Source organism: Semicossyphus pulcher, unplaced genomic scaffold (genome assembly GCF_022749685.1).
Source record: "Semicossyphus pulcher isolate SPU_LCO1_2020_fin unplaced genomic scaffold, fSemPul1.0.p SCAF_7, whole genome shotgun sequence".
Taxonomy (NCBI): Eukaryota; Metazoa; Chordata; class Actinopteri; order Labriformes; family Labridae; genus Semicossyphus; species Semicossyphus pulcher.
Genome location: NW_027211748.1, coordinates 15,064,916 through 15,077,321, shown reverse-complemented (window position 1 = coordinate 15,077,321; position 12,406 = coordinate 15,064,916). Strand labels below are relative to the sequence as shown.

General features: G+C 39.8%; 2 protein-coding genes across 2 annotated transcripts; both read right to left on the bottom strand.

The window, feature by feature from the left end:
* Nucleotides 1–49: 49 nt before the first annotated feature.
* Nucleotides 50–5,727, bottom strand: thoc1 (THO complex 1). The gene is made up of 21 exons (XM_069685027.1): nt 5,669–5,727; nt 5,381–5,454; nt 5,232–5,292; nt 5,061–5,130; nt 4,443–4,561; nt 4,299–4,347; nt 4,120–4,215; nt 3,945–4,027; nt 3,786–3,859; nt 3,573–3,681; nt 3,301–3,435; nt 2,901–3,001; nt 2,742–2,808; nt 2,387–2,437; nt 2,183–2,253; nt 1,958–2,053; nt 1,401–1,466; nt 1,222–1,305; nt 954–1,101; nt 754–838; nt 50–440 (listed from the first exon to the last, which is right to left on the bottom strand). Exons 1-21 carry the CDS (start codon nt 5,714–5,716, stop codon nt 163–165), a joined length of 1,965 nt encoding a protein of 654 aa, XP_069541128.1. The 5' UTR covers nt 5,717–5,727; the 3' UTR covers nt 50–162.
* Nucleotides 5,728–10,191: 4,464 nt separating this feature from the next.
* LOC138611276 (aquaporin FA-CHIP-like) lies at nt 10,192–12,314 on the bottom strand. Its single transcript, XM_069684264.1, has 4 exons — nt 11,951–12,314; nt 11,699–11,863; nt 10,585–10,665; nt 10,192–10,496 (listed from the first exon to the last, which is right to left on the bottom strand). Exons 1-4 carry the CDS (start codon nt 12,302–12,304, stop codon nt 10,302–10,304), a joined length of 795 nt encoding a protein of 264 aa, XP_069540365.1. The 5' UTR covers nt 12,305–12,314; the 3' UTR covers nt 10,192–10,301.
* Between the last annotated feature and the right edge of the window lie 92 nt (nt 12,315–12,406).

Here is a 12,406-nt window from a genome sequence, read left to right as displayed (position 1 = left end):
ATACAGCAGCTTTATTAGAAAAAGACATTTATTGAATTTTCTACAGTGAAAAACTCCACTTTCAAACTTTACTACGTACAAAACTTCCTGTCAAATTGTTTTTGGTATGAAAAAGGATGCAACATTGTAATGAAGGTAGTGATTAAGAAACAACGATCTACTTTAGGCCTCACTGAGGCTGTCTGCAAACTCGGAGAATCCTGCAGCATTAAGCGCTGTAACCAGGTTCTCTACAGTAGCCTGTGATCCCTCTCTTTCCTGCCAGGCCACCAGCAGCAGTTTGGCCTGCATGTCAACGTCTTCACTGTCTGTTTCAATCTCTCGCAGCTCCGCCGCCTTCATTTCCAAATGAGAAGCCAGCATCTTCCACTGAGAGCCCAGCTTGGCTGCTAAGTCATCCATCTGATTGTTTGTCACCAGCTTGCTCTGCATGCTCGGACCTGGGAGAAAGACACAATAGGGGAGATAAAAATAGACTCTTTAAACAACAAGGGAAATGATCGGATACATGTGTGCATGAAAAGCAGAAAGTAGGACCTGAATGAAAGTGTCAAGCTGTAGGAAGGACAAACCAGGTTAGGTTGAATGTTGTTGGAGAAGAAAGCGTTAATTTAAGACCATTCCTTGCCTAAAAGAATTTATCTCTGTGTTAAAGACGGATATAAAAAAAAAAACCCCAAAGGAATTTTAGTTCCCTAAATGTTGATTATAAACCTAAACAAGAGGTACATTATTGCTACTTATCAAACTCACTGTCATTGCTGTCTTTGAGTAGATTGTCTCCGTTATCGTCATCATCCTCCTCTCCTGTCTTGATCTCTTCAGACGGGATATCCTTCTGCATGCATGGAAGAAAATCCACCACATCAGTGTTTGCCCGCAGTTTCTGTGGCCATTATGCATTCTTTTACTAATGATTAATACAGCTTAGTAAGCAAAGAAACAATCCTTACAGGCAGTTCTTTGGCCAGTTTGCTGACCATGCTGTCTAGGTAGTCTGCCAGGCTCTTGAACTTCTGGTTAGTGGGTTGAAAGAAGTGAGGACTTCTCCGGGACAGCAGCCTCAGAGCACGCCAGCCGTAGTTTGCGTTCCGCACAACTCTGTTTATTTACAGGAAGAAACATACAAGTCACGCACACATACAGAGAAGAAACTGGAAATAAAGAAAGTTATGGTCATTTGGAGGAGAAGCTATGTCAGATGTCAGAGTATAAACTCACTTGTACTCTTCTTCCACCATGTTAGCAGGGTCGGCCTGTTCTATGGCCTCAGCAAAGAATTCATCCAGTGACGGCATGAACTCCCTGAATAAGAGTCATCAGAGGTAGAAGAAACATTACATTCTGATATGCATGTGTAGGTGAATGTGATGTTACGTGGGAACTGCTAAACCACTGACCTGCTGTCTGACTTGCAGGCCTCCATGTTGTCTTGGTTCAGGTTCCACAGTCGAGTCAACTCGTCACTAAGAAAACACAGACAAGCTTGAATTATGGAAGCAAACTCCACAGGTTGGTGTTTTTTCCACTTAGGTCATAGTTTACAACTGTTTATTGTAGGGCTGTCTAGTTTTTAATACTCTTATCAACATGAGAATGGACAAATATGCTTCCTTTATGCAAATGTATGTTTATTATTATTGCAACATTCCAAAACAATGACAAATACTGCCCAGAATATTCTACAGAATAACCTCAAAGGTACTGCATGCTCAAAAAAGATCTTCTTTATGGCTTTAACACATTATTAACGCATTATTAACGCGTTATTAATGTGTTATTAATGTGTTATTAATGCGTAAATAATGCGTTAATAATGCGTTATCTTTGACAGCCCTAGTGTATTTACAGACAGTCTTAAGCAGGAGGAAAGCTAACTATTACAGGGATCATATCTGAGACCTAGTCTCTGAGGCAAAATATCTCTATGGACAACTTTGCGTAATAGATCACATACTTTCCCATGAAAATCTTGCGGTCCGGCCCCTTTCCGAGGAAGTCTTCTGGAGCTTGTCTTTTCCTTGTAGGTCTTTTGGGTTTGTCATCTGCTGTCCTGTTAAAGCGGGAAAAAGTGGGATCAACTGTCAGTTTAGCATGCTAGCCCAAGCTCTCACATGACGGTCTTCTGTTGTAAAACATGATCAGTGGATTTACATAATTGTCTTAAATGAGGCTTCTGTACCTTTCCTTTACGAAGCTCGGGCATCCCTCATTTTTCCAGCCATTCCAGTTCTCCTCTGTGTCGAGGATATGCTGTCAAAGATAACAAATATTACTAATGTATCCAGTGTACAGAGAACCCAAACAACAACCATGACAGAATCTAGGTGTTAACAGACCAGACTCATTTTATACGTTACATTAGTATCCACAAAGCGTGGCTTACCTCAACCATGGTGGCAAACTTGTCTCCGTCAGGTGGGATCTCCTTCAGCAGCTACGGGAGAACAGTCTTAGGTTAACACTGCTTTGTTCTTTCTCTGTGTCTGGATGCCAGAATAATATAAAGCAAAACTGTCTAAAAGGGTAGATATCTCAGAACCTTACAAAATCAAAACAAAGATATTAGCATGGCTGATTCAATTAGCTAACACATACCTAAGTCCCTACTGTACATCTATAATGACTCATATTTTCACATCAAAACAGATTAGATAATGTGGAGACAGCTTGGCAAATTCACTTATGCATGACAGTAGTTATTAGTATGAATGAAGGAGTCAGTTTGACTTGCGACTGACCTGATAAACCAGTTTAGTCGTCTCTTCGATCCACGTAGTCTGGTCATCGTTAAGAATACAGCTGGAGCTGTGCGAGGACAGAGAGATATAAGACATGAATCCCTCCAGTAATTGATGACGGTGTTATTGTGTTCCTCATTGAGCAGAGATGTGTTTCACCTTTTGAACTTGACCTGACCCTTCAGGTACTGGAAGAGGATGAGGTACTGCAGAAGAATGTGCCGCCTGAAGTTGCTGTCGCTGAGCTGCAGGTCCATCAGCTGGGGAGGAAGAGAAAAGGAAAGGCATTGATTTAGAACCCAAATCTTTAGAGTAATCATTCTTTACTTGCAAAAAAGACAAAAGAAAACTTGCAGCAATATAGAAATATATAAAAGAATTGATTCTATCTTAACATGGTAAAGAAATATGGTGTAATTGTATTGAAAAATAACTAAATGACTACAGTTATTGTTTACTAAGGGGAATTTAATTTCTCATCCAGTTTTTAAAAATGTCTAAAAGCTGAATAAATTACGAGAACTGCTAATTATTGCTGGAGTGAACATAGTTTTCTCACCTTCTCACTCGTTAGAAACTTGGCAAAGTAGACATGTTCTCCTCCAGATGCTCTCAGCTCCTCCAGTTTTCTCTTAGACGCCTGCATATCATCCAGCTTGAAGCTTTTGAACACCGCCAAGGTCTCATCTGAGAACTGTGCAGCACAAAACATTAATTCCCAGCAGCAGTGAGTCATCGTTTTTTAGCATCTACCTCAAAACTTGTCATGTCTGATAAATGGAGAGCAAGGGGGCGAAACATTTTCTCCGCTGTTGTTGTCAGGTGCATTACCTTCAAGAACGTCATCCAAGAGAATTTATCATAACACTGAATAGGGTTTCTGAAGTAGTCCTGCAGAGTCCAGAACTTTCTGTACAGGTTGTAGTCGATTGGAATGGTGCTGAAAGTCAAATTCAGTTTAGTTTTAATGATCTTAAATTGTGGCAAACAAAAGTTTCATTTAAATAAAAAAACATGGACAAGCAGAGCATGACGTTTACTCACCATGGTGCAGGAGCATCATCCTCTCCCATTTCTCCTTCCTCCACCTCCATACCATCTTCCTTTTCTTCAGTGTGCTATAAACACAGAACCATCAAACGATATTAAAATGAAGTTGTCGGATTGAATTTAAAATACTCGCAACCATCATAAACATTTTACCTTCTGGCCAAGAGTGCTTTCTTGTTCATTTTTGTTGAACACTGTGATGTTGTCCAGATTGAACTGGCTCTGTAGATTGAGACCTGGAATAAAAACAAATGGCAAAATATAAAGCAGTGCAATCAAAATGAGGCTCCACATGATGAACTATTATACATTACATCCAAAGACTTACCTGATTTTTCTGACAGAGGGAAGAGACGTGCCAGGAAAAGCTGGATTCTCCCACAGAATACAGTATTCTGAGATTTGGACAGCCTCCTTAGAAGATCTACACAGATTGAGATGTGTGGTGAAAACAGTGTTGCATTTAAAACCGAAAAAGTATTTTTCATCATCAAAAATTATCCTTACCGTTACACATCCTCAACAAGTAGTTCTTCCCGGCAGAGTAAAAAGAGTTCTAACACAAGGGAGAGTACAAACAGTGATCAAATGATCTATGTTATGCTCAAAAACAATTTGACTTCCTTTACGAGGAGGGTGTATCTAGTTTACCGATTTCCAGGTGGAAACATTCTCCTCAACAAAAGTGAATATTTTGTCACACTGATCGAGAGGCAGACAGTCCAGTACATCTCCAAGCAGGACAAAAGGGGTTGTAGCAGAACAGATGCCTGCATTAAGAGAGAGAGAAACAAGACAAGGAAAGCTTGATCAAAAGTCTTACACCTTTAGGGAGTTGAGAAAGCTCATTCCAGAGACTTGAGCACATCCATAACCGCAGTTTTGTTCAAAGGTAAACACTTATCAACAGCTAAATAATTAATTTAACCCAATTCTGGGCTGAACTTAAACGCCCAACTGAGAATAAAAAGGTAAGCTAAACCCCATGTCACATGTCACCAACAGAGTACTACAATAACAGGAGGCTGGCAAGCTCGCAAATAGCAGCAGTTTAATGACAAACAACCATGGAAAGTGGTTAAAAAATATCATCACCTAATCACAAAGTATAACTACGGTGTTGACTTTCTTTGAAACTTACATGTCCACTGCTGGAAAGGTAGAACAGTCAGGGCAATAAAGATAATAAACATATGATACAACACATTCTTTAATCCTTATATAAATGTTTTCTTTTCTACAAATCAAACAGTACAGAGAGAAGCATACCTTCTGTTACGGCATCGATACTCAGGTAGATGAGAGACAGGTAGTCATCACAGCTGGTCTTCTGCTCTAACTGCTCTCAAAACAATAATAATGTCAGGTTTTCACATGCAGCCTGGTTAATGTAATGATATTTTTCTACATAATTATGTAGCTGACTGCTAATTTACTTACAATCTGATCGCCAAGGACACCCCTCAGCGCCTGGTCAAGTGTGGTTTTCTTGTCTGAATCACTGAAACATACATGGATGAGTCAAAAGACGGTTAGGTGTTTTGCTAAAACAACGTAACTAGTACAGAGGCAATATTAGCATCACTTACTTTCCGCTGATCTGGTTGAAAACATTTACCAAGTGTTTGCCGGTTTTACCACCTAGGGCATGCCTGGCAGACGTCTGTGGGTGTGTGAGAGGGGAGGATAGAACAATTAAAAGGTATAATGCGAAAGATAGCGTTTTTTGTTAGCGTGGCTAGCATTTGCTAAATGCTATAACAACACCAAGAGAGCAAAAACAAGGACTAACACGCCTGCTATCTACATATGATTTTAGAAACGACATGCGTTACATAATAAAAAGTGTTTCATTAAAGAAAGGATCGATTCCTCACCGTAAATTTGTCTTTAGCGTCGACAAAATTAAATAAGATCGGCGACATCTTTACACCGTTGCAACCGGAAGTGTCGCTAAACCTCTTCCGGTTTCTTCCGCTGTGTGGAGGGGTGAACAGAAGCAATCTGTTCCGGTTGTTAATCACAATTAATATCGAAAAAAATAATTACAATTTTTAACGTTTACGTTTTTAAGTTTACAATTTTTTCCCCACCGTTTTGTCTACAGCCATTGAGGTATTTTGATTAACACTAAACTCAACAAACTGGCAATTTACACTGCTGATATTCAAAATGTCTTGGCATAAATATATTAGCATTCATTATCATTATCATATTTAATCTTAAAAACACCAGAATGTACATGTTTATTTAATAAAAAATATGGCTATGTAAATTCATTAATAAGATATATATTTGTCCATCACTTAAATAGTTATTTCTAAGAAAAAACAAAAATGACTCCTCTCAGCAGCAATAAGCCTGTTGCATGGTAGAATTACGAAAGTGAGGGAGCATTCCTAGTACACTGGTAAAAAAAAAAAAAATTCAGTACCATAGATCAACAATAAATGCCACATAAATATATCTTACTAAGCAGGCAAGACACAAAATTGAGCATGAATGGGCTAAATTATGTCAATCAAACAAACTTTTTTCTTAATGGGTGATGCTAGGGATTTGTTAGTCTTTGTAAGTCCTGAGTGAAATGGAAGATGACATACATTTTTGCTAAGTTAACATACATTTTCACATCAGGATGAAAAGATGTAAGCGCTAATAACTTTAGTTTGTTACTTCTTGGTGTAATTATGAGCTTCAGTGACTTTCAGCATGCAGGCCTAAACCAAATTTAGACCAGAGGGAGGCAGTGTTGCCACTATTTTTCACCAGTCATACAAGCTGTCATGTCCTAACTTCTCTGTTTAGAATACATTAGATAGTAGGTGGTAGCTGTGTTAGTGGGTGTATGTGTACGAGTGTGGAAGTCCTGTACCCAGGGCAGGAAAAACTTGAAATCCACCCTTTCCTAGTGATAACCCCTGGTGTACTTTACATCACATGTACGCAGAATGTCTGCTGACTTCACATAAATGGCTTACTCCTTTCCACTTAATAACTGTTGATCAGATAGAGTTATGTTGCATGTGTTCTTAACGGCCTAACAGAGGTCACAGCAGTCATATCAGTGTGTGTTTTCCATGTGTGTCTGTTTGTGAGTGTGTTATGGACAAACAATATGAATTATAACTGAGCTGCAGGGCTTGAGTTCTTTGATAGGGTTTACTGTTTAACCATGTCACACAGCACACTAGAACCAGTGGGGCATTACACTGTGCCATCAAACATTAAAGGCCCAATCTGTAGTTTCTTGAATACATCAAATCCAGCAGTATACATGTACATAGTTGATTTAATCATCAGTTAGTGGATTGAGTTGAAAATAACTTTGTTATTCGGCACATTATCATCATCGTTTTGGATGCTGTAATTAAAAACATCACTGTCCAAAAACACACAGAAAACAGGATTTGGCTGTTTTCAAGTGTTAGTTTTTGCTTTAAAACACATGTTAATCAATTTAAGAGCAAAATCCTTATTTTGAATTTTGTTTAGTTTACATAGAAATCACGCACGCTCCCTTTAACTTTGACAGAACCAGCGTGAACACTGTGGCCTGTTTTGATCCCTGTTTTCAGAGTAGTTTCAAGGGTCAGGACCTCTGAAGAAGTTCCTAGTAGTGGAACCATTCACCTCCTGCACTCTTTGACAAGTGTTTATAGCCCTGCAGTTATAAAGGCAGTTAACCGACCTTAAAGACGTGCTGATGATCAGAGAAACACAATAAAGTTGTGAAAATGTAGGCCAGTAGTGTCATCGAGAAAGAGCTGAGGGGTGACTTTCATGACATCTGTCTGGTTGCAGTGGTCATAAAAAGGGGAAGTGAGAACTGTTTTACGCTGCAGTTTTGATTGGCACCTTGTTTCTCAGAACACTGAGTTTTTCAGACAGTTTGCCAGATATCTAACTGTGCTCCCGCCCCCTCGACCCCCCCCCCCCCCCCCCCCCCCCCCGACTGACACTGCGTTTATTGAACCTTTGCCAGAAACTGATGAAGAGCAGAAAGGGAGTGAGCATGGCGCGTAGGCTGCAGATAAGGGCCCAGCATCAGTCAGTGTGTGGAGACGGGTGAAGAGGGCTGAAGGGTGTGGGGGGCTTAAGGTTAAGGTTAAAGGCAAGTAGCTCTTTAGCTGAAGGTGTTACTTTATACGAATTGAATGACAGCCTTAGTGTTTTTCTTTCTGACTACAAATCCAATGAAAATACCAAAGCAACATATGTTTGAAGTCTATCTCTCAGTTCTTTATGACCTTATGGCATTTGTTTGGGACTATTTTCTGTCATGGATTAATACATATCTAACTGCCCTATAAGTATTTAGTGCACCAAATAGGACACTGTTTGGTGGGTTTGACTAAAAATAAATTAAGTGCTCATAAGTGATTTGTTGTAATAAAGAAACATGTCACTGAATGTAAGTCAGTGATGGATTTTTAATAGTTCCGGGCAACAATTGAGGTCTGTGGCACAGAGGCAGCATCAGGCTTTGGCAACGCACACAATACTTGTATATTGGATTAATTCATTCATGAGTTTGGACTTTTCATAGTTGATAAATTACATAGAATACTATATGAATACGTCTATACATGTACGCATGTTTCTGTTTATTTGTGTATGTATAAAAACTTGTATGTGTCTAATGTACAAAGTTGAATGTAGAAACAAACCTGTTTCTGTTGTATATATTTTTATTTTTGGTCTTTTTTTAGTCATTTTGTTTGTTTCGATTTTTGCAAATTGTAAAGTTAGATGAAAAACGTGCTTTGGTATGAACTGCAAAAGAGGAAGCTATGCAGAAATCGTGGAAATAATCTGAACAAAATAGAAAGAAAAAAAGACTTATCCTTATGTATAACTTTAATTTATAAAGTGAAATAAAGGACACTAGTTTCCTCTCACAGAGACCTCTGAGCACGTACAGGATGGGTTAGATATAAGCCATATGTTGAGTATAATACTGTTAACTTCAGCTTAAATCATCTTAAGCCTTCATTATGAATTGTTTATTTTGTCTAGATAAATATAATGAGCGGACCACTGAACACTCCCTCATGCCAAGTCGTGGAATAATCAAGCTGAACACGAGAGCCAAATAATTTGATGAAGGACAGTTTGAGACAAAATGAGTGAGGGGCAACAAAAAGAGCATTGTCCGCGTTGTTGAGGACAAACTTCAAAACAAGAGGCTAAACACAATGCTCTGACCTCGGAGGTTAAGCACACAAAGGAAAGAGATTTTAGACTGGCCGCCGTCACATGACCGGCCTCTGAAATTCCACCATAAAAACAGCATGTGAAGAAGTGTCATGTCATATAAGGGAGATAAAGGCATCAGCTGCGCTATGTTCCATTGATGAATTTAAAAACAAAGTGGGTTTATGAGGCTCCAAACTGACAGAGATGTGGGGACAAACAGCAGAGCAGAGCAATATCACTCCTTAAAGGGAGGAAAGCAATAAAAATGATGTATATAGTGAATAAAAAATAATGTTTTTATTCTGATTGTTGCAACAATTTCAATGATTTCAATGAAACATATTGATTGGTGCAGGATTTGCAAAGCTTTGTAGCCTCTTTTCTACCTGTTGCATCAAAGTTTGTGTCATGTGTCAGAGTGATTTTCCATCCTGCAGATCAGTGTGGCAATAAGCACAACGTGGACGTGCAACAAAACGTACACCTTTACTCCCTCACAGGGCATCATAAAATTATAAATTGGGACACAGACATTTCGTTAATGATCATCTCACACAGAGCAGAATAATGAGAGTGCGGCACAAGGGGATGTGCATCCAACCACAGCGCTTATCCTGCCCCTGATTGGTTCGTCAGCCAACAATAACTCGCATCTACTAAAGCGACCTTGGCTGCTCTGCCCTCCGACCACGGGGTGTCCGTTGAGAAATGTTAGGTTGCGAGAGTTTAAAGTCACTTGATGGTTATTCAATGATTAGCCCAGGGAGTGTGGGGCGGTGATCATCAAATAGCCATAAGCCATAAAACGGGATGTGAGAGGGGCCGTGTGCGTAGATGGAGAGAGGACATTCTTGTGACAAAGCCAAACAGGAAATCTCCACGAGGGCCACATCTTGTCTAATTGTGCGTTTTCTTATAAAGCGCTTTTATGTGCAATTACCTGATCCACATCCTTGTGTTGTTTTACTGCAGAGGGCTTTTTGGGACAGTCGCCAAACACCTTGACTAGAATAATATTGTATACAGTAATGTGATGCATTATAAAGAAAGTCAAGGTCAGTCAGGTCTAAATATACATTCTGGTTAATGCACAATGTAAATAAGGATGTGACGACCTTACTTTGAACTGCGAAAAATACAAACTGTTTAAGATGAAAGCACTGAAACGAGATGAAAAACTTTATTCAATAAATTCACTGGTTAAACATCCACACATACAAAACTGTGCAAAAAAAAAATAGCCTTGTTCGAAGCATACATGTAAATATATGTTGTGCTGACAGACAGATAAGCTAAACTGCCGCATGTCGTTCATTGTTTCGGCCACTGACTGGGCCCCGGGCTGCTGTTGCCTTCTGTAGTTAATTCAGTGACATCGTTTTCAGCTTCTGTACCATAAACCAGGACGTGCAGGCGCGTACTGAGACTGTTTGTTCGTGGATACAGAAGGAAGTCATAGACGAGAGCTGCGGCTATGCCGCCGCACATGGGCCCCAGCCAGTACACCTGCACAAAAAGACAATGGTTACATTTCTGTCTGACAAAATAAAACTGTTAAAAAGGAATTTAAGGGGAAACTGTTGGCTGATATTACCCAGTGGTTCTCCATCTTATTAAGTATCAGGGCAGGTCCGAAAGAGCGAGCAGGATTGATGCCGCATCCAGTGAAACTGATCTGTAAATGCAACACGTTTTAGCCATTTACTTTAATACTTTTACAAAATTACCGCACGCACACAAAGATTCATTGTGTTCAGTCCTGCAATCACAAGATCATCTCACGATGCAGTAAATATGTATGCATCGAACATGTATCAGATCAGAATACTTACAGTTGCTCTGACACAGATAGAAGCATGAAGAAATATAGGAAATATAAATAGATAAATAGAAATATGTCAAGTATGTGTACAATAAAGAAATAAAAATGCTGAGAAATGGGCTCTATGGTGATTTAAATATGAATGTCAGAATTAAATTGATTATAGTTAAGTAAAACATAGCATTGTTAAATTAACAGATCATTGCACAGCACCAGATCATGGCACAAGTTGTTATCCAATGGGGATTTCTAGATGTGTTCACTGACCAGAAGGAATTGTTTACAGGTCTACATCTCCAACTATTTTGTTCATGGAGAGGGCCTAAAAAATTGTAATAATTTGTCATTTGTAATGCAGTTTCCCTGTGTTTAGCATGTATCTTAATGAATTTGAAAACCATGTTTATGGCCACTTTATATAAGGTGTTACGGCAGTGACCCGTAAGTACAATTGCATTACTTTTGCAAACAAAAATGTAAAGTTGCTGCTACCTCAACACAGTGTAATATCTGCTGCCACATCAGCCACAAAAACTTTGAAATCATGTAGCAAGTCATGGGGGAAGGTCACGAATCATGAATATTCATGCCACTGTATTGGGTAAGAGGAGCAATGGTCTGTAGCAGACCTTTCTCAACACTGACAGCAACATTTCTCTTAATAAAAATCCAAATTGTCTCAAGAAGCAACACCCGTCCGTCTCAGAACAGATGGAGAGCAGAAATCTTTTACTTTTACTGCAGAACTATAAGTATTAAATTTAGTCCAGCCTCTATCATTCTGTACTCATCTCCAATGAGGGTCTCCTGACATCATTTTAGTCACTATTAATCTGTAAAATGCCAGCACAGATTTAGCAGAATTAAAGGATTATGATTCACTTACAGCTGCAAAGTGTCCAAGTCCCACTGACAGCCCGATAGCCAGCGGTGCAGAGCCTTTAACATCACCGCGTCGTGCATCAGTCACTGCTATCACACACAGGACGAGCTGAAGGGTGGCAAGGAACTCGATGGCAAAGCCTTGTCCTACAGACACATTAAATGAAAGCTGGAATAGACAAACCACAATAAAAGAATTTAAAATATAATATTTAAGGTTTTTGAGGTCAAAAGTCATAGAAGAGAGATTTCCTACCGCGTTAAGCCCAAGAGAGCCGCTGCTCTTATATGATCTCACAACAGCACTAGCTGCAACCGCCCCGAGCATCTGAGCCAGGGTGTAGCAAACACATCGGAGGGCACTGATCTGGCAGCTGACCAGCAGGCCCAGAGTGACCGCAGGGTTCAGGTGTGCTCCGCTGACGTGCCCCAAACTCTGAGCCAATGTAGCGATGGCCAATGCAAAGGCCAGCGAGACCTTCAGCTCCTGAGCAACATCGCGCTCAGGTCTTCCAACGATGGCGGATAAACCGATGAAAATAAACAGAAACATGCCGACTAACTCCGCAGCCACAGCCCTCCAGAAGGCCCAGCTTTTTATTTCTCTCATGTCTTGGCTTCAAAATGTGTCCCGCGTGTTAAACCAGCATGTATGCAGCTTTGGTATTTATAGTGAAGAGACAATGTGAGCAGAGGGGAGGAGAGAAGAGAT

Coding starts and splice junctions, on each gene's coding strand:
- LOC138611276 (XM_069684264.1), bottom strand. CDS start 12,304: ATGAGAGAAATAAAAAGCTGGGCCTTCTGGAGGGCTGTGGCTGCGGAG. Junction 10,666..11,698: donor GACTTGGACACTTTGCAGCT/GTAAGTGAATCA, acceptor TTGCATTTACAG/ATCAGTTTCACTGGATGCGG. Junction 10,497..10,584: donor ATAAGATGGAGAACCACTGG/GTAATATCAGCC, acceptor CTTTTTGTGCAG/GTGTACTGGCTGGGGCCCAT.
- thoc1 (XM_069685027.1), bottom strand. CDS start 5,716: ATGTCGCCGATCTTATTTAATTTTGTCGACGCTAAAGACAAATTTACG. Junction 3,860..3,944: donor AAAGCACTCTTGGCCAGAAG/GTAAAATGTTTA, acceptor CTGTGTTTATAG/CACACTGAAGAAAAGGAAGA. Junction 2,809..2,900: donor GGTCAGGTCAAGTTCAAAAG/GTGAAACACATC, acceptor GTCCTCGCACAG/CTCCAGCTGTATTCTTAACG.